The sequence below is a fragment of the Diorhabda sublineata genome, chromosome 2 (assembly GCF_026230105.1).
Source record: "Diorhabda sublineata isolate icDioSubl1.1 chromosome 2, icDioSubl1.1, whole genome shotgun sequence".
Taxonomy (NCBI): Eukaryota; Metazoa; Arthropoda; class Insecta; order Coleoptera; family Chrysomelidae; genus Diorhabda; species Diorhabda sublineata.
Genome location: NC_079475.1, coordinates 39,326,274 through 39,346,343, shown reverse-complemented (window position 1 = coordinate 39,346,343; position 20,070 = coordinate 39,326,274). Strand labels below are relative to the sequence as shown.

Sequence of the window (20,070 nt, the reverse complement as noted above, 5' to 3'; positions counted from 1 at the left end):
CAGTGCACCCCAAAAAACCAACGCCATGACCTTGCCTGCAGATGGAACGGTCTTTGTCTTGGCCGCCAAACAAATACTAAATAGTGTGGCTTAGTACGTTTCAAGCAACTCTTGGTAGGGCCATGTACTTCTGGAACCATCCTCGTAGTAGTATAATACATGAAAATTCTGACCCAGAGATTCCTCTGTTATTGTATATTAACTAAAAATTGTTTATCAAAGCAAAAGTTGACCATAACAAATAATTAAAAATAATTATCACGCTTATTATTAACCAAATAATAATAAAAAAATTAGGATTATATTTTAATGATACTAATAAGTGTTTTATTTCATCATTTTAGACCAAATATCAGTAACTGTTTTTTAGAAACTTGAAAAATATCAATTTATCTTGTCATTATCTACTATTTTGTAAATTGAAAATACCAAATAAAAGTTTATACTTCATTTTATTCTAAATTTTTAATACAGCATAAACAATATAAATCTATGACTTTATAAGGAAATTACTATGGTCAATGTTGTATTTTGAATAGTACATGTAGTTATATTCATACAAATAAATTTACGATGTTTATCAATCTTCTGTATGCTTAACATCTATCAGCTTCCCTCTTAATTCCTTTTAATTTTCTCAAAATGTGTTGTGACTCTCTAATTACTCCTTTTTTGGTCTATTCTTTTGTATTTTAGCTTTAGATTCTTAATTTATACTAATTCAATGGTTATTCTTCTCCAATACTCATCTTTTAGTTCCTTGATTCCAAATACTTTTCTGGGTATTTTTCACTTCCATGTTTCAACTTTATTCTCAAACTTTTCCAATATTTACAAAAGTACGAGGGTTGCTATTCAAGTTTAAGATAGAAAAAAAATTATAATTGGCTTTATTGGTTTTCAAAATATTCTTCATTAAGATCAATACACTTTTCTTTGCGTTTGAAACAATTGACGAAGCATTTTTTAATGTCAACTTCTTCTGGAAAGCCTTGTTACCATTTTGTCATTCTTATTGTTAATCTTAGTTAAACAAGACTTTTTTGAGTCTATGTATGACTGTCCGTTCTAATAGTAACCTTTTATTTATTATGTGGTTTCAAATAATTAAAACAGAAAATATTTTACCTCAATTATTATTCTGAAATTAATATATGTATATATAATATGAACCTATCGTTTGTTACAGATGGAATTCAAATGTAAACTCTTAATATTAGCAGTCATTATAGGAGTCATGCATCTCCGAATGGTCTATCCTCAAATCAGAGAAAGTCAAAAATATTGTGGTGGTCAAATAGGCAAGGCGCTATCAACAATATGTAAAGGAAATTACAACACCATCAAAAGGATAACCAGTGAGTAGAAATATTTAACTACAATCATAAGATCAAAACATTTGTTGATAAACTCATTCAGTTTCATATTCATCACATTTGTGGATATGTCATTCAATTAGTTATTCTTTTTTCTGCAGCTTGGCCTTTGTCTATATGATTAATATACAATATTCTGTATAAGTTTTCACAGATGAGACGTTAATTACATAAAAAAGAAGACTTATATGCAATCTTCTTTTTTTGTCAAAACGGGACTTGATTGAATTAATTCATGAAACCAAACACACGTTGATGGAATTTGATGTCATTTCTTTTTAGAAATAAATGTTAAGATAAAGTTAAAATCTTATTTTCAAGTTAATTGAATATGAAAAATCTGTTCTAATTCTATTAAATATTGCTCTCTTTTTCTTTTTGTAATCTTTTTTTATTCTCACTAAGTTTTTATTGTGCTACTTTCCTCTTTTTTCTTTCCTATCAATTTTTTCTCGATTTCTAAGACCGGTTTTTCTTTGTTTTAGAGATTCCTCGACCAGTATACATAGACGACATGTATTCAGATATGCCAGCAGCCAGAGGAGAAAGTTTAGAATTTCCTTTCCAAACGAAAGCAGAAGCAACTTCTTTACTAGGTAAACGGAGGAGAAAGCGAACAGGTGTATACACAGAGTGTTGCGAGAAATCTTGTACAAGAGAAGAACTATCCTCATATTGTGCACAAGGAAAACGACGGAGATAATAATAATAATAATGATAAAAAGCAAACCAAGTGATTGTGATACTATCTTTAAATTTAGTATTAAGTTGTTGACTTAATATAAAAATCTGGATATCGGTTGAGTGACCAAATTGAAACGAATCTTACATTTTTTCTATGAAAAATAATATTTTCCACTTCCAGTGGATATGAGTTAGTTGAACTCGAGTGGAACAAGGGTGAGGCCATGTTTAATCTAAGTTATAATCTTTAAAAAATGATTTAACGAAAGGTATGATTTACATTAACAGTCTCCAATAGAAAAAAAAACTATCTGTGAAATATATTTTTTGATTGTTCAAGTAAAACTCGTCAAGATTTTTTTTTATATCTAACCATTCATTATTGATAATTTCCACATCTGATATTTCTAATAATGTAGAGAAAATTATATATTATTGTTCCAAAACATAAAAGTGTGCTTTATAAATGCGATTTTTGAATATTTTATACATCTACTGATAATTTGGCCCAAAGAAAATACTTGCTAATTTCATTCAATATTTATCTGAGTCTACATATCATTTTTCCAATTTAGATCACTAGAAATTAAATATTTCAATTCTATTTACCTGATAATAAAAAAAGGGGTATTTGTGTCCAATTTACACATAAAATGTAACCTCAAACTGCGTAAACTGTTGTAGATATTTGTATATAAAATAACTGAAGTTATTGACACTACATTTTGATGTTCTCGCCCTTTTATTCTTTCTTCATTTACATGAATTGAGAAATAGATGTGTTATTATTACTACTCGACTATTAAACATTTAATTTATAATTCATAAATATTGTTTGCTATTTGTTTACATGTGTTACAAATAAGGTATGAAAATGTTTGAGCTGGATCAACAAATCACATAAATTCTTACGTAACCACAGATCACTTTTATTCAGATAGAACACGACAATGTTATTTGTTTTAACCATAGACAAAGTGATACTATACTGGTCTTTCAATAGAATTCGTATCTCTGTCAAGTGTTTCTTTTAATATCTTGTATCGTACTCCTTCCGTCGTTACGAATTGCTATGTCTGTGGTTCTAACCAAATTAACGTTGACTGGGGGGTGTAAACTTGAACTATTATTATGACATCCTTCAAAAAATACTGGCAGGTTTAAATTTGGCGCGTTATTTGAATTACTTGAAGGTAGTTCATACTAAGAATTAATTTCGAGAACCATTATATACTTTCGAAACTAATCTAATAATCTTTCAATTATAATAACAATGTAAACATAACGTGTGTGGTAAAAAATAAACCTATTTTTAAACAAAATATTACATACACAAATAGCTAATTAAATTGTTACATATTAAATAATTAGACCAAATTTTATTAAATTTCATCACTAGAACTTCATAATACATCACTTGCAGTTAATTTAGTATTGTTTATAGCCGGCAGTCATCTATCAAAATATTTTAAGTCCTTATAAGGATTTGGGACTATAGGCTATAGCGCCTCTTAAGCCCCCAGCTTAATCCGGCCCTGCATTTATCTTATTTATTTTTATTGAACAATTGAATTTAAATAGTTTTGATGAATAATAGGCGAAAGATTTTTATCATTTGTAAGTATTTAGTATAGGAATTATTCGAAAATTACGAAATTAATAAATTACAACATAATATAGTAAAAATATTCGTTATTTAAGAGACCGCATGTAATGATGTAACACTATTTATTATCTGCTCAGAATGTTATATATTTCGATAACATAAGAATCCTAAAAATGTTTTCTTTATCATATTTTGGGTTCTAAATTTTGAACGTGTATGCGAATCATGAATTAAACACGTGATAGGGAGTCTTAAACTTAAACCGATAACCTCAATGTTATTGTTTATTTTGTTGGATATATTCCTAAGTATCTAACAAATATCCAATTAAACAAAAGTTTTTTTTTTTAAATTAGATATACTTTGTCGTGTTTACGTTTGATAATTGTTCATTTTGGATTTGTTATATAGTTTGAGATTACGAATCGAAAACATTTCGAGTGAAAATATTTTGGGTACTCGGTTAGAACGCGTTTCATCGCAATGTTCTTCAATTAAATTAAACATAATATAATCAGTAGTTCGAAATATTTGTAGACTATGATCTCTTAGGATCTTCACTTTTAAAAATGCTAGAAACTTTCTAATGATTGTAAAGTGGTAAGGAAGTTGTTTCATTTAATAGCCTCACTTTATATTTTGGAAATTTCCATGAATTATCATAATCAAATTGAGTATATTGTCAACTTTATTTTTCACTTTACGCATGATAATTCAAAAACTTACCGCAAAAATAACCATTTACATGACATTATTTGAGATAAGATTTTCTAGTTTTCTAGCACCAGTGGTACAATAATAGAGATTTTCTAATTTTTTCACTTATGACACTATTTAAGTGTATGAAGTTTTTTTGATAGTTTCAGATTAATATGCTGTTTGAAAGTTGATTAACTTTTAGATTATTTGTAAACTCACTTTATTTAGGCCAGAACTAGCAGTAAAAAACGTTTAATTTTGTTAATCAATCAGTCGATTTTTATGAAAATTTGAATTCAAGCTCTCCTTACCCTCCAATTCAAAATCTACCCAGTGCCGAAGGGTACTTCTCATTTTTTAGGGGTAAAAACTACCCCATATCGTAAAAAATTTAAAAATCTTCGATATTAGCATGTATTTGAGTAAAATACAATTTAAATGAATCAATCGTAGTTCTGTTGATATTCTCAAACAAGTTTATGATTAATCGGACTCATGCAACCCCTCCAAAGACCATTTTCTAAGGGTAGTAATGTCGAAAGCTTTTTTTAGACACTCATTATAATTTCGATTTTCATGAAAATTTTAATTCAAGCTCTCCTTACCCTCCAATTCAAAATCTACCCTGTGCCGAAGGGTGCTTTTCATTTTTTAGGGGTAAAAACTACCCCATATCGTAAAAAATTTAAAAATCTTCGATTTTAGCATGTATTTGAGTAAAATACAATTTAAATGAATCAATCGTAGTTCTGTTGATATTCTCAAACAAGTTTATGATTAATCGGACTCATGCAACCCCTCCAAAGACCATTTTCTAAGGGTAGTAATGTCGAAAGCTTTTTTTAGACACTCATTATAATCTCGATTTTCATGAAAATTTTAATTCAAGCTCTCCTTACTCTCCAACTCAAAATCTACCCTGTGCCTAAGGGTACTTCTCATTTTTTAGGGGTAAAAACTACCCCATATCGTAAAAAATTTAAAAATCTTCGATTTTAACATGTATTTGAGTAAAATACAATTTAAATGAATCAATCGTAGTTCTGTTGATATTCTCAAACAAGTCTATGATTAATCGGACTCATGCAACCCCTCCAAAGACCATTTTCTAAGGGTAGTAATGTCGAAAGCTTTTTTTAGACACTCATTATAATCTCGATTTTCATGAAAATTTTAATTCAAGCTCTCCTTACTCTCCAACTCAAAATCTACTCTGTGCCTAAGGGTACTTCTCATTTTTTAGGGGTAAAAACTACCCCATATCGTAAAAAATTTAAAAATCTTCGATTTTAACATGTATTTGAGTAAAATACAATTTAAATGAATCAATCGTAGTTCTGTTGATATTCTCAAACAAGTTTATGATTAATCGGACTCATGCAACCCCTCAAAGACCATTTTCTAAGGGTAGTAATGTCAAAAGCTTTTTTTAAACACTCATTATAATTTCGATTTTAATAAAAATTTGAATTCAAGTTCTCCTTACCCTCCAATTCAAAATCTACCCTGTGCCTAAGGGTACTTCTCATTTTTTAGGGATAAAAACTACCCCATATCGTAAAAAATTTAAAAATCTTCAATTTTAACATGTATTTGAGTAAAATACAATTTAAATGAATCAATCGTAGTTCTGTTGACATTCTCAAACAAGTTTATGATTAATCGGACTCATGCAACCCCTCCAAAGACCATTTTCTAAGGGTAGTAATGTCAAAAGCTTTTTTTAAACACTCATTATAATTTCGATTTTAATAAAAATTTGAATTCAAGTTCTCCTTACCCTCCAATTCAAAATCTACCCTGTGCCGAAGGGTGCTTTTCATTTTTTAGGGGTAAAAACTACCCCATATCGTAAAAAATTTAAAAATCTTCGATATTAGCATGTATTTGAGTAAAATACAATTTAAATGAATCAATCGTAGTTCTGTTGATATTCTCAAACAAGTTTATGATTAATCGGACTCATGCAACCCCTCCAAAGACCATTTTCTAAGGGTAGTAATGTCGAAAGCTTTTTTTAGACACTCATTATAATCTCGATTTTCATGAAAATTTTAATTCAAGCTCTCCTTACTCTCCAACTCAAAATCTACCCTGTGCCGAAGGGTGCTTTTCATTTTTTAGGGGTAAAAACTACCCCATATCGTAAAAAATTTAAAAATCTTCGATTTTAGCATGTATTTGAGTAAAATACAATTTAAATGAATCAATCGTAGTTCTGTTGATATTCTCAAACAAGTTTATGATTAATCGGGCTCATGCAACCCCTCCAAAGACCATTTTCTAAGGGTAGTAATGTCGAAAGCTTTTTTTAGACACTCATTATAATCTCGATTTTCATGAAAATTTTAATTCAAGCTCTCCTTACCCTCCAATTCAAAATATACCCTGTGCCGAAGGGTGCTTTTCATTTTTTAGGGGTAAAAACTACCCCATATCGAAAAAAATTTAAAAATCTTCGATTTTAGCATGTATTTGAGTAAAATACAATTTAAATGAATCAATCGTAGTTCTGTTGATATTCTCAAACAAGTCTATGATTAATCGGACTCATGCAACCCCTCCAAAGACCATTTTCTAAGGGTAGTAATGTCGAAAGCTTTTTTTAGACACTCATTATAATCTCGATTTTCATGAAAATTTTAATTCAAGCTCTCCTTACTCTCCAACTCAAAATCTACCCTGTGCCTAAGGGTACTTCTCATTTTTTAGGGATAAAAACTACCCCATATCGTAAAAAATTTAAAAATCTTCGATTTTAACATGTATTTGAGTAAAATACAATTTAAATGAATCAATCGTAGTTCTGTTGACATTCTCAAACAAGTTTATGATTAATCGGACTCATGCAACCCCTCCAAAGACCATTTTCTAAGGGTAGTAATGTCAAAAGCTTTTTTTAAACACTCATTATAATTTCGATTTTAATAAAAATTTGAATTCAAGTTCTCCTTACCCTCCAATTCAAAATCTACCCAGTGCCGAAGGGTACTTCTCATTTTTTAGGGGTAAAAACTACCCCATATCGTAAAAAATTTAAAAATCTTCGATATTAGCATGTATTTGAGTAAAATACAATTTAAATGAATCAATCGTAGTTCTGTTGATATTCTCAAACAAGTTTATGATTAATCGGACTCATGCAACCCCTCCAAAGACCATTTTCTAAGGGTAGTAATGTCGAAAGCTTTTTTTAGACACTCATTATAATCTCGATTTTCATGAAAATTTTAATTCAAGCTCTCCTTACCCTCCAATTCAAAATCTACCCTGTGCCGAAGGGTGCTTTTCATTTTTTAGGGGTAAAAACTACCCCATATCGTAAAAAATTTAAAAATCTTCGATATTAGCATGTATTTGAGTAAAATACAATTTAAATGAATCAATCGTAGTTCTGTTGATATTCTCAAACAAGTTTATGATTAATCGGACTCATGCAACCCCTCCAAAGACCATTTTCTAAGGGTAGTAATGTCGAAAGCTTTTTTTAGACACTCATTATAATCTCGATTTTCATGAAAATTTTAATTCAAGCTCTCCTTACCCTCCAATTCAAAATCTACCCTGTGCCGAAGGGTGCTTTTCATTTTTTAGGGGTAAAAACTACCCCATATCGTAAAAAATTTAAAAATCTTCGATTTTAGCATGTATTTGAGTAAAATACAATTTAAATGAATCAATCGTATTTCTGTTGATATTCTCAAACAAGTTTATGATTAATCGGACTCATGCAACCCCTCCAAAGACCATTTTCTAAGGGTAGTAATGTCGAAAGCTTTTTTTAGACACTCATTATAATCTCTATTTTCATGAAAATTTTAATTCAAGCTCTCCTTACTCTCCAACTCAAAATCTACCCTGTGCCTAAGGGTACTTCTCATTTTTTAGGGGTAAAAACTACCCCATATCGTAAAAAATTTAAAAATCTTCGATTTTAACATGTATTTGAGTAAAATACAATTTAAATGAATCAATCGTAGTTCTGTTGATATTCTCAAACAAGTTTATGATTAATCGGACTCATGCAACCCCTCCAAAGACCATTTTCTAAGGGTAGTAATGTCAAAAGCTTTTTTTAACGACACTTATAATCTGGATTTTCATGAAAATTTGAATTCAAGCTCTACGTACCCTCTTCTACAAAATCTGCCTTGTGCCGAATCGAGCTTTTTATATTTTGGGGGGTGTTAACTACCCTTTATTGTGAAAAAAGTTAAAACCTCAGATTTCATGCATGTTTCGTGTAAAATGAAGTTTATATTTATTATTCGTAAATCTGTTGACATTCTCAGACACCTCTATGATCAATCAGATTCATGCAACCCCTCCAAATCATCCCCTAATGTAAATGAATTGAGAATATTTCGTTGGTATTTTTAAAAAGTGTTGTTTTTTAAATATTCCAACGCTTATGAAACCCACTTTCAACGACCAAATTTTTTTTAGAAAAATAATAAAAAAACAAAAATAAGAATATTTAAAAATATATTTGAAAAAAAAAAACAGTTGGTTTTTCGACAATAACTCGCTCAATTTTCAAGCTAGAAACTTTTTTTAAAAAACATTTTGTAGGGGATTTCAAGAACTTCAACGACATATCAATTAAAACTTGTTTCAACCCCTCCAAAGTGCAGCTCAAAGGGGTTGCATAAGCCACATTTGAGACGCGAATGCAAACTAATCTAATCAATTTTTATGATACATAGATTTAAAAAAACACAAAGTTTTTGACAAGAAAAACCCAACAATTAAGACTTTTCGAAACGTTCTCTCATAATATGAATAGTTTTTGGTTTATTTGAGAAATAAATTACGTAAATACAGTGTTCAGTTTAATCGATTACTTTTTCTAAAATTAACATTCAAAACCGGTGAAATCACATGGGTCACAACAATAATACATAAATAAAATTAATTGCAAGTGGATTACGATTAATTTCGATTAGGGTGGTAATGGCAAGGGTATAATTATTACATTTTTTCAAAAAAGAAAAAACCTTATTTTTGTTATAAATCAGTCAACTCTTATGCAAAAAACTTTTAGCAGTGCTCATTTTAATGGTTTTTCTAAGTGCTTTGAAAAACATCTGTCGAGTTTTTTCCATAAGTTTAATCAATTTCAAGTTATTTGAGGTTAAAGGTTTTTAATTTCGGTGTTCCCCAAAAATAGCTTCAACGAGCAATAACTCAGTTATTATCGAATTTACAGAGGTCATTAAAAAACGAATCTCTTTGTTTTTTTATTAGCTACTTTTTTGATCTGCACGATTTTGCTGATAAAATGAAAACTTATTAGTAATTAATGAAAAACTTTGTGAAATAAAAGTTGCTTAGTCAATCTATCGACCTACGAGGTCGGCTGGTACCCGGCCTAAAAATCCCCGTTTCTGTACCAAAAAAAAAAAATACTAATTTACGTCCACCTTACCATTTTTGAAATATCAAAATGAATAGATTAAAAAAAACTTTGTGATATTGTAATAAAAGTAAGTTTATATGATAATATTATTATATTTGGGGTTATTTTTTTGTATTGTATTTATTCTAGTCCTTTGTTATCTGTGAAACGTAGCATTGGTAAATTTTTGTTTTTGTAATATAGCAGCTTCGTTCGCGGTAAATAATTTGGACACAAGAAATCTAAGATTATAATTTGAATTCAAAACTAGCTAAGAAAATAAAATGTATATAATCGACTCGAAGGTTTCGCCAGATTAAAGATCCTTGCCCAAGTCCGAGAATACATTGAACGTATTCAGAACACGGAATTTTAAATCCTGAACAACACCGCGAACGCACCATTTCAAACTGCGCATGAATCTGGTGACAGAACATGTTCAGGATATTTACCGCGAACAAAGCTAGTGCTTTTAAAGTCTTATAAAACTATAAAGTAATTAGATTAAGGCTGTGAAATTCCCTGTTTTTTTTTAATTAATCAATTATAATATGAAAATGTAAACAATTTATATCATAGGTACATTGAGTCACTATTGGTTTCTTTATTACGAATTTCAATTTTTTACTTTATTTAACTTGTTTTATCACTATTATTAAATGTTTTTGAAACAGTGGGTTAAATATGATACCTTGCGGAACCCAACTTTAACGCTTACGAGGGTTGCTACTCCAGTTTTGAGACAGACAAACACAAATTTTTATAATTATTGGATATGGCTTCATAGTTTTTTAAAATACCCATTGAGGTACCTCCAAAACGCGTGATTTGAATGCATCAATCGCTTCTTTAGGGTTTGACTTCTCAATTTATTTTCGGGAATAAAAATAAATCATCTGAATTACCAATGTATTCGATGTTTTCGCCGTTCAAAACGTTATTGTTTGAACTGATGTGTGAAAACTCGTATTGTCGTGATGGAGAATGATTCGGTTTTTTCGAACACGTCTTTTCAAGCACCGCGATTGAATTTTTTCAGCACTTCCTTGCACCATTTGAGCTTTATTGAGCGATTATCAAATTATGCTGTGTATCCAACGCGAAAAAATCTGTTTGACAGCCAAATATTCATAATGTAATTCATAATACGTCACGTGATAATCTGGTAATATCCGTTCACGCGAAGCATCGATGTTTTCTGGCACAACACCCGATTCATCCTGTAGGGAAGTACGACCACGATTGAACTATAAAAACCAGAAATACACGTTCTGAGTACGTTCGATATTTATGAACGCAACGTCTGATTTGACATATTCACATCAGTTTTGCCATAACTTCGTAGCAACCCTCGTATGAATTGTGGTTAGTTTTTATGTTGGAGTAACTTGTTTCGAGTTGTTAATAATCTTGGACTTGCTTAAGCAATAATTAAGTACAAAAATGTGTTTATTAGATATTTAAGTGTTTTAATTTGTGTTCAATTAGTTTTAAATATTTTTTTTTGGTCAAAAAGTTTACAAGTGCTATAAACGTGAAATTAATGTTAGAAAATTGATTTGATTTTTGAAAAAATAACCCCATAGTGATAAATAAGAAGGCAGTAAGATTTCATAATAGAGTTATAAAAAAGGAATATTTTCGTGCTTTTTTTTTGATATTACAATTATATTGAAAGGAAATAAACTGCCTTTGGTGTATGTATATTAGGAAAAAAAATATATTTTGTTAAAATTGACTTTTTGTTGATTGTTTTGAAAATTTATTGAAAAAATTGAAAATAAAGATGCCTTAAATAAAAACTAATGATCATTGTTTTAATTATACCTCAATTATTGGTTTCGAAGTTAACATTACCTCGAGAAAAAATTTCTACACCTGAAGAAGCGGTCAAATCAAAAACTGTGGAGCCATATTCAATTATAAATATTTGTTTTTATTTGTCTAGCTCAAAACTTAAGTAGCAACCCTCGTATATTAAAATTTATAAAATCATAATCGAGAAAATATCGATCCATTTAGTATCCAACTGATTACTTAATATTTCTTCTTCTTTTTTGCATTCGACTTTACTTCTAATTCAGGCGGTCGTCTAGTTTAATTCGAATCGAATATCAGCTAAAATCGAATCTTAATTTGCTTCTGTTACTAACGCCGAAATCCGAATAAATCGAATCGCCAATATTCACCCAAAATTGGATACGTTCATAATAACTTGACATACAAAGTTTTGGACATTTTTTCAAATGCATATTTCGCACGAACAATGTTAAATTCAATTCAACATGGATTACCGTTCATTAAGTACTATTAAAACTAGAGGAAGATATTAAAGTTTGTCCAAGTAGGGCCCAACTACTGATAGAGAGAAATAACATCGGTATTACACTCTACTTCATTCTGATTCGATATTTAATATCATTCTTATGCATAGAACACCAATCAGAAAATAATAGAAAGATATCTTTATTATCAGCTCTATGTTTGTAAAGTGGTATATTTCGTTGCCCCAATCTTCCCTACCAAATATTTTATGATCGCGAATAGTGACGTTACCTATGACGTATTTATTTCTCGCGAATACTAAGGGCCTTAGATTGAACGATATATCAGCTGATTTCCATTTACATTCAAGTGAACTGAGACACTCATTTCTTACCTACGGGATTGTAAAGTAGTTTATTTCTTTGCCCCAATCTTCCCTACCAAATATTTTATGATCGCGAATAGTGACGTTATCTATGACGTATTTATTTCTAGCGAATACTAAGGGCCTTAGATTGATCGATATATCAGCTGATTTCCATTTTACATTCAAGTGAACTGAGACACTCAATTACGTGAGTTAATATTCTTAATGACTATGTAAAATTCAACATTATCATCTGTTACCCACAGGGAAAAAATTGATGACACGATCTGACAACGTGATGTCCTCAACCTCACTTTCAATCTGAGTTCACGAAACTCAAGCTTATGCAGATTGCTGGTCAGTTGGTATGGGAAAAGGGTAGTGGTAAGGGAAAGCATACTGCGCATGCTTGAGAATGAGAACCGAGCTGAAATCTAGGAGGATAGAGAAGGTGTGTTGAACTGAGTTATGACTTCATAAGTGAGAATAATCTGAGTTTTGATGTAAATGGAAAGCAGCTAATATACTGAAGCTTCCAGTAAATAATGATTAGAGATAATGCTTAGAAATTAATTTTGCAAAAGTGTCCTAATCAAACGAATGGAATAGTACTTGAAAAATAATTTAGTTTACATTATGTTGGTCATAGTGAATTATAATTATAAGTAACCATAAACAAAATTTTGAGATAAATATTTCTAATGTTGATAGATAATAAAAAGTCTGCTTCGAATGTTTGCTGCTATAGAATTTTCGAGATAATTTTTAAAATTAGAATATTTTATCGGGTTTATCATTGTTTGTAACCACATATTTATAATTAAACCAATATTTTGCCAAAACATGTTTTTTAATGTACAAAGTATGGAGGTTATTTTTTTCTTTATTTGTACCTAATTTCGACAAAACAACAATTATTCATATGTATTTTCAAAAATGGATGTTAAACCGCAGGTCTAGTCAAATCTATTTCTGTATTTTAAAGTTTAATAAAATACGAGGGACAAAAATAAAACAACTCATAACAATTAATGTCGATTATAATGAATAATTTTAACAGTGTAGGTATTTGAACAATTAATAAACTTGTGTTTGATACTACAACAGAGAAAGTATTTTTTCGTCAAGAATTTATAGAAAAATTTTGGCCGATGAACAAACTTCTTTTCAAAAAAAAATATTTATAGATCGAGTAGGTCAATGACACTGATAAAAAATAACGATGATTATAATTATAGTTAAAAATAGATTTCGGTGCTTTGATAAACTACTATTTACTTATAGACTGATTTTTCTACGAACTATACATCATAAAAAAGAGACGCTAGTGGATATCTTATCACAAATGCAATTCCAGTGAAAAATATTTGTATGCAAATCAAAATCGCAGTTAATTTGGCTTCGTGTAATGGCCCGCAATACAATAAAACCAAATTAATCAGCGTTAAATTATTGGTAACGACTACACCATCTTTTTCTTGCCATCTAATCAATTTGAATATTCTAAAAAGGCTTATAATAGATTTTCCTAAGATATTTAATTCTGAATATTTAAAAATGGTGGTGCTGATTTCCATACGATCTATTTTCGAATTAAACTTTGGTAATCGATGTCTAGGACATGGAATTAATCGGAAAAGTTGCGGGGAAGAGTATAAAAAATTAAACACTTGAGGTATGAAGAATAATAATGTTGTTTTACTAAAATGGCCTAGGATACCTACGACTGCAAACGTCATGCCTGAAAAATAGCAGAATGTATCGCCGACAAACACTTTTGAAGGATACCTAGAACAAGGTATTCAAAATATAATAAATACAGTGTTTCTAGCCAAGTTGGAATCATTATTTTAGCCAAATCTCAATTTTTACAATTTTATAGAAGAATTTACAATATATATAATTCCAACTTAAGTAGGCATATAATTTTTAACAAAATAAACAGCAACACTTTATCCAACTCATCTATACATTAAATTTGTTTTGGCATTACGAACGAAAAAGAAGAATATTAAGCGACTCGAATGCGTATACATTTAGCACCTGATTCCGTATCAATTGGCCAATCAAGAGCGATTTTTGTTTAAATAATTTGCTCTTGGCTAATTTTCTTAGTGAAAATTTTGCCAAATTAGTTTTATTAAATAAAATTATCGCTTGTACCAATACTCAAACACTATTCTCTAATTTATAAAGCGAAGTAAAGTGTAGTAGTTACGTTTAAAAATAACGTCGCCGAAACTTGCCTGTCATTTCAATATTGACATTTAGAAATTTACGAATGTTTACCTCCTGCCGAAAATGAGAACTTGAATTCAAAACCACCAACGGAGTGTTTCCCAACACAGTATACATCGTACATCATCTTAATTATGAACGTTACTAAGAAAGTAATAGAAAAATATTCGAAATTCCAACTTATAACGAATGTTTCGGTATAAATAACAACAAAATTCAAGGTTATGTAGCGGTTCAAAAAATAAATGTATATCTTTCGTTTAAACCTTAAAAAAATATCCTTATGGATACTAATACTATGTCAGATGTTCCTAGTATTGGTTTATTTCTATACGCAACTTAGACCTAATCAACAAACCCCAAAAAATGGTGTAAAATTTGTAAAAAACGAAGACTACTTTACCGATTCTCAGACGACATATCATACGTTGAAAAGCAATATCATACTTAAAACTGTGAGTACCAGAGAAAGTTATATTGATTTTAACTCTAGTTTATGTTTTAAAAATGGTACAGATTTAGAATCGATGAAAATATCTAGGGGGATAAATTGGAAATGTACTTGCCTTCCTGGGTGGCACGGTAATGATTGTGGGTTACCAGAAGTGATATGGAGAGCTGTTTTAACAAGTAAAAAACCTTATAAAATTAAAGGACCTAGAACATTTGAAAGGAGATTAATTTACCTTTTTAAAGTTGATAAATTTTCAGAATATATAGCTGATTTGAGAATTAATGACTTAGGTAAATATTTATTCAATGAAAATATTGTAAGGTAATACGATTTTTTATTATTCAAGGTGCAATAGTTGATCTTTTTATATTATATGAAGACGAAAATTCGAGCTTTTTGCAACATAAATTAGACAACAAATTCTGTAAAGAACATCAGCACAAAATTCTCTACGTTCAAGATGATATCGAAAATTTATGGAAAAAAGTTAAAAATTATCTAAGGAATATTAGAAATGATGATATAATACTCTCAAGTGACCTGTATGAATTGCCAAATAAAGAAGCTTTAAATTTCTTAAAATTCCATGATAACTGGCCACAGCCTATTAAATTTAGATACCGGTGGTCAGTGTTTGGGTTCTTTTGGAAACATCCTGAAAAAACTATAAGTGGAGGAGGTGCCTGTACAGTTTCTTTTCTAAAAGAATCATTTAATAATAAAATTGCTTTTCTAACAGATAACAAGACACTTTTTAGTCCTGCTTATAAAGGTTGGTTTTTATTAAAATTGCCACCACAAATAATTCTTAATTAATATTTATAGGTTTGATGTTGGGAGATCTAAATCACTATGGGGGATGGTACTGTGAATACTGCAACGATCCTGCCAATATAGTGGAATTTTTATCGACTAAACCGAAAAATGTGATAAATTGGGATAAAATAGATCACCAAAAAATAGATAGTAGTTATATAGAAGACCTAATCGAGAACGGGGTGTATATAGATGGTAAAACAGCTCTTACCAGAGCACACATGTATCATGACAATTATTTCGCACCAAAATTTGTTTTAGAACATAATTGGAAATACGACTTTTTGGTCATAAATTTTTACTCAAAAGCAGATTATTACGATATATGATATCTTGCTTTATATTTCTGTTCAGTTCATTATGTGATTTATAAAAGCAACTTGAAGAGCGAATTTTCAACAACTTCTTATCTCTTCTTTCATATTCAATTGATTATATTGAATATGTATACTTTGAATAACTTTTCATTTTGTATTGAACAAATTTTTATGTTTCTTTCCATAATTATAACTCCCAAGGTAAATACTGTTTGATTGTTTTATTTAAATATAAGATTATTAATTTTTTTTGTGTGAGAGGCAATTTTAGTACTTGATTTTTTATAGAAACTTAGTTTGTGTTTTAATGTTACAAATAATGTTGAAAAAAAATATTTTTATGATTTAGAAAACGTTTTTGACGATGGATATTATATATATACATATTTACACTTCAGGACTTATTTATCTTTCCTCATCGGTCTTTAATGATTTCACAATTTTTATTTTTGCTTTCCAATTCGGTCATACTTCTCTAATAACATTCAAAACTGCATCCAAATATTTTTTCTATTGTTCTCTATCTTCAATTACCCATTCTGCAAATCTATTTCCCGACATCCTTTTAGTATGCCCCAACCAGTTTTCCATTAATTCTTCCTATTCAAAGTTCTTCACTTGTTTTTATACCCCCAAAACTTTTTCCTCAATAACTTCCTTTCTCATATAACCAATTTTCTGTTCAAATGATGTGCAAATGTTCCTCTTCTTTCTGTAATGAACGATCCACTTTGATTCCAGCAACCCTGTTGTTCTTGGCTGAATTCATTCATCATATCATAAGCATCTCTCTTACATGATTCTTCAGATGATTAGTATCATCCTTGAGTTTTCGATTGTTCCATTTGGGTTGTTTTATTCTTACCATTGATAACTTATCAGAGATAATGATCGGAGTCACAATTGGGACCTCTTTGGACTCTAATGTTGGTTATAGACGTAAAATGTTTAACCTATTAACTTTATCCCTTTCAGGTTATTTTACAGGTACCAAGGTGTTTTCTCCTATGTTGGAAAGGTGTGTTCAGTTCATCATGGCATTATGAAAAAATGTGAAGATATAAGCTTTAATACAGAACAAACTCTAATAATTATATCCATCTACCAAATTTACTTTATATATATTTATATATATATCGAATGCTTTCTCGTTGCTTACATTAATGCCTACTGCAGATAACATGGAGATTTTTGTGATATTTACAAACTAACAATCCAGTGTGCAGTGTACACTGATTTGGCCAAATATTTACTAATAATTGTTAATTTTATTTTGTTTGTAATTATACGCCAGGTGAATAAACAAAATTATAATAACTCTATTTATTTCTAATTTATGAATGGACCAGGGACGCTAAAATAAAGAAGTACTAAGAGTACACAATTGCTATGCAACCTTTACAAGTTCATTCTGAACATTGCAAGTTCATAGTTACATTTGGTGGTGGAATGATTTCTTCAGTAAACCTAAGATTAGTTATTTCCTGGTAAATTCCCCGAAATATAGAGCTATTTCTATTTTTTTTTATTAAAAATTTCTTTCTCTTCGGTATATTCAAGTATTCAATGGTACATGAAGAAAATTATCGCAGCCCTTATGATAGTCACTGTATATAGATAGTAGCCACATATGAACCAGAAATCTATACAACATTTGAAGGACTAAACAATAAATGTTGTGTAAAGACAGTAAACTGAATGTTGAGTTGAAGTATGTGAGTTAGGTTAGGTTAGTGCAGGAAACCTCCATTAATCTCCACAAAAACTTGACTTATCATACACCAAAATATTCCTCTCGAATCACTTCATCCATTGATGTAAACTGCATGAAAATACATCTATTAGTTTTCAAGTTATGCAAGAATACGAATATACAAAATCACAGAAGCGGCATAGATGTTTGTTTTATATGTGGTTATTTCCACAAAACCTTGACATATCATACACAAAAAGATTCCTCTCGAATCACTCTAACAAATGGTGGAAATCCGTCCAATCCTTTCGGAGTTATGCACAAATATACAAAACCCTAAAGAACCATAGATATTGGTCCATTGTGTTTTCCTTTATTTTCCACGATATGGAAACTTAGCTAACTAGCTAAACATCATGGATTTTGAACACTATATTATTCACTAACTTAAAAGAGACGATTCCAAGCATTTATCAGCAGATAAAGTGAATTACATCAGTTAATAAATTTATTTCATTAAAACATTCATACTCTATTTATAATATCAGTATGTAAATGTAAATTTATTTACCTTGAGATATCTCTAGCAAACTACACATATTAAGCAATATTTATCAAATTCTATATTTTTTACCACTATATCGATTTTGGAAAACTTACCAATTGTGTTTAAGAAGAGCGAGGGTAGTTGCAGTGTACGGTAACATAAAGTAAAGACTAAACTGATGTGCTTTCCATAATTTTCCAAATAATTCTATGACATTAAAAATGATAATGGATAGAGCAATCACAACACTTTGTCCTGTTTCTAAACCATTTACTCCTGCCAAAATATTAATTGCATTAGTGCAAAATACGGCAAGCATACCCATATACACATAATACAAAATTCCAATATCCAAAGAGTAACCTAATATATCCCTTAATGGTTTAGGAACTACAATCGTTGTTGAATTAAAATTCACGTAATAAACCATCAAAAGAGGCAGTGAAGCTATTGTTGGGAGTAGAAGTTTATGCCTCCAGCGTAAGTCTAGCACATCATCAGCAAAACCTAATAATAGCATGCAGCATATTGATAGAAGTGCTGCTATTAATTCCACAAACTAAAAAAATTCGTTATTGGTAATAACTACTTTAAGTTATTCGATAATTTGCAGCGTATTTAATGTAAAACAAACCTCATTATGTGGAAACTCTCCATTAAACAGACTATTTGCAAAAGGTATTGGTATGAATAAAAACATGGTAATTAAAAAAGAACATCCTGTAACTACCCCTAATGATTCTGGCCTGAAACAAATTATAATTAAAAAAAATTAGAGTTCAAATATTTATAACCTTACACTTTATCACTGGTTGTTTTGCTCATATCAATTCCGAATAAATTAGCTTTAATAAATTTTTCTTTTAGACCTGGTATTAATCTTACAGTTAGGTAATATGCCAATATGGACATTCCTAAATTTATTAGTAAAGGAAAATACATTTTCCTTGAATTATTTGTTATCTCACTATCTACGTCTGCCGCCATAATTTAAAAATTAAAACAACACGTCATATATTGTGTCAAAGAAATGTCAGTCGAACATAGTCAATTTCATATTCTTTTTTCTAAATCTACTAACTTTTGTCTTTCAACCAGAATATTAAAATTCTTTCATTAATATTAAATAGATAATATTTTGTTACTCCTCAGTGAGTTAATGTAGCATTTATGGAATAATAGAATTGTAAAAACCGTATATCGTATGACACAGCGCTATTACGTGTGGAACTATTTATTAATCTATGAATATGGTTTGCTATTTGAAGTATAGATGGCGAAATACAGCTTTTAACGAAATTGTTTTATCTTGTTTAATTCATCCCGTAAAATTTGAAATGTAATATTTCATTTTAAACTTGTATATTATACAAATTTATACCAAACAATTCGAAATGAGTTGTTTACAATGCAAAATAATAATTTTTTACCAAAATCTTCGTAGTTTTATGATTAATATCATTTGTTTTTTATTGTTTATAGCTGACCAGTTGCTAAGAAGACAATTTGTTTTTTGACTAACATTATATAACAATTATAGCACCTATTTAAGAAGAATGTAAATTTCACTATTGTTGTACATCATTTGCGCAACTACCTAATCATACAAT

General features: G+C 29.7%; 3 protein-coding genes across 4 annotated transcripts; 2 read left to right on the top strand and 1 right to left on the bottom strand.

The window, feature by feature from the left end:
* The first annotated feature begins 520 nt into the window (after positions 1-520).
* Positions 521-13,231, top strand: LOC130452910 (bombyxin F-1). The gene is made up of 2 exons (XM_056792430.1): positions 521-1,358; positions 1,862-13,231. Exons 1-2 carry the CDS (start codon positions 1,190-1,192, stop codon positions 2,077-2,079), a joined length of 387 nt encoding a protein of 128 aa, XP_056648408.1. The 5' UTR covers positions 521-1,189; the 3' UTR covers positions 2,080-13,231.
* Positions 13,232-13,417: 186 nt separating this feature from the next.
* Positions 13,418-20,055, bottom strand: LOC130452909 (UDP-N-acetylglucosamine--dolichyl-phosphate N-acetylglucosaminephosphotransferase). The gene is made up of 4 exons (XM_056792428.1): positions 19,260-20,055; positions 19,095-19,206; positions 18,574-19,019; positions 13,418-14,183 (listed from the first exon to the last, which is right to left on the bottom strand). The coding sequence occupies exons 1-4, from the start codon at positions 19,445-19,447 to the stop codon at positions 13,697-13,699; spliced, it is 1,233 nt and encodes a 410-aa protein (XP_056648406.1). The 5' UTR covers positions 19,448-20,055; the 3' UTR covers positions 13,418-13,696.
* Positions 14,206-18,567, top strand: LOC130452908 (beta-1,4-mannosyl-glycoprotein 4-beta-N-acetylglucosaminyltransferase). Of its 2 annotated transcripts, XM_056792427.1 has the most exons (4): positions 14,206-15,377; positions 15,434-15,859; positions 15,913-16,098; positions 17,196-18,567. In XM_056792427.1, the coding sequence occupies exons 1-4, from the start codon at positions 14,879-14,881 to the stop codon at positions 17,264-17,266; spliced, it is 1,182 nt and encodes a 393-aa protein (XP_056648405.1). In that variant the 5' UTR covers positions 14,206-14,878; the 3' UTR covers positions 17,267-18,567. The 2 variants fall into 2 exon arrangements, with proteins under 2 accessions (XP_056648405.1, XP_056648404.1); XM_056792426.1 differs by having other exon boundaries at positions 14,208-15,377; positions 15,913-18,567.
* Positions 20,056-20,070: the final 15 nt, after the last annotated feature.

Excerpts from the sequence above, each read along its gene's own strand:
- LOC130452910 (XM_056792430.1), top strand. The coding sequence starts at position 1,190 with ATGGAATTCAAATGTAAACTCTTAATATTAGCAGTCATTATAGGAGTC. Across the intron at positions 1,359-1,861 it reads CACCATCAAAAGGATAACCA|AGATTCCTCGACCAGTATAC; the intron begins GTGAGTAGAAAT and ends TCTTTGTTTTAG.
- LOC130452909 (XM_056792428.1), bottom strand. The coding sequence starts at position 19,447 with ATGGCGGCAGACGTAGATAGTGAGATAACAAATAATTCAAGGAAAATG. Across the intron at positions 19,207-19,259 it reads AAAACAACCAGTGATAAAGT|GCCAGAATCATTAGGGGTAG; the intron begins GTAAGGTTATAA and ends AATTTGTTTCAG. Across the intron at positions 19,020-19,094 it reads GAGAGTTTCCACATAATGAG|TTTGTGGAATTAATAGCAGC; the intron begins GTTTGTTTTACA and ends GAATTTTTTTAG.
- LOC130452908 (XM_056792426.1), top strand. The coding sequence starts at position 14,879 with ATGTATATCTTTCGTTTAAACCTTAAAAAAATATCCTTATGGATACTA. Across the intron at positions 15,378-15,433 it reads TTTGAGAATTAATGACTTAG|GTGCAATAGTTGATCTTTTT; the intron begins GTAAATATTTAT and ends TTATTATTCAAG. Across the intron at positions 15,860-15,912 it reads TTTTAGTCCTGCTTATAAAG|GTTTGATGTTGGGAGATCTA; the intron begins GTTGGTTTTTAT and ends TAATATTTATAG.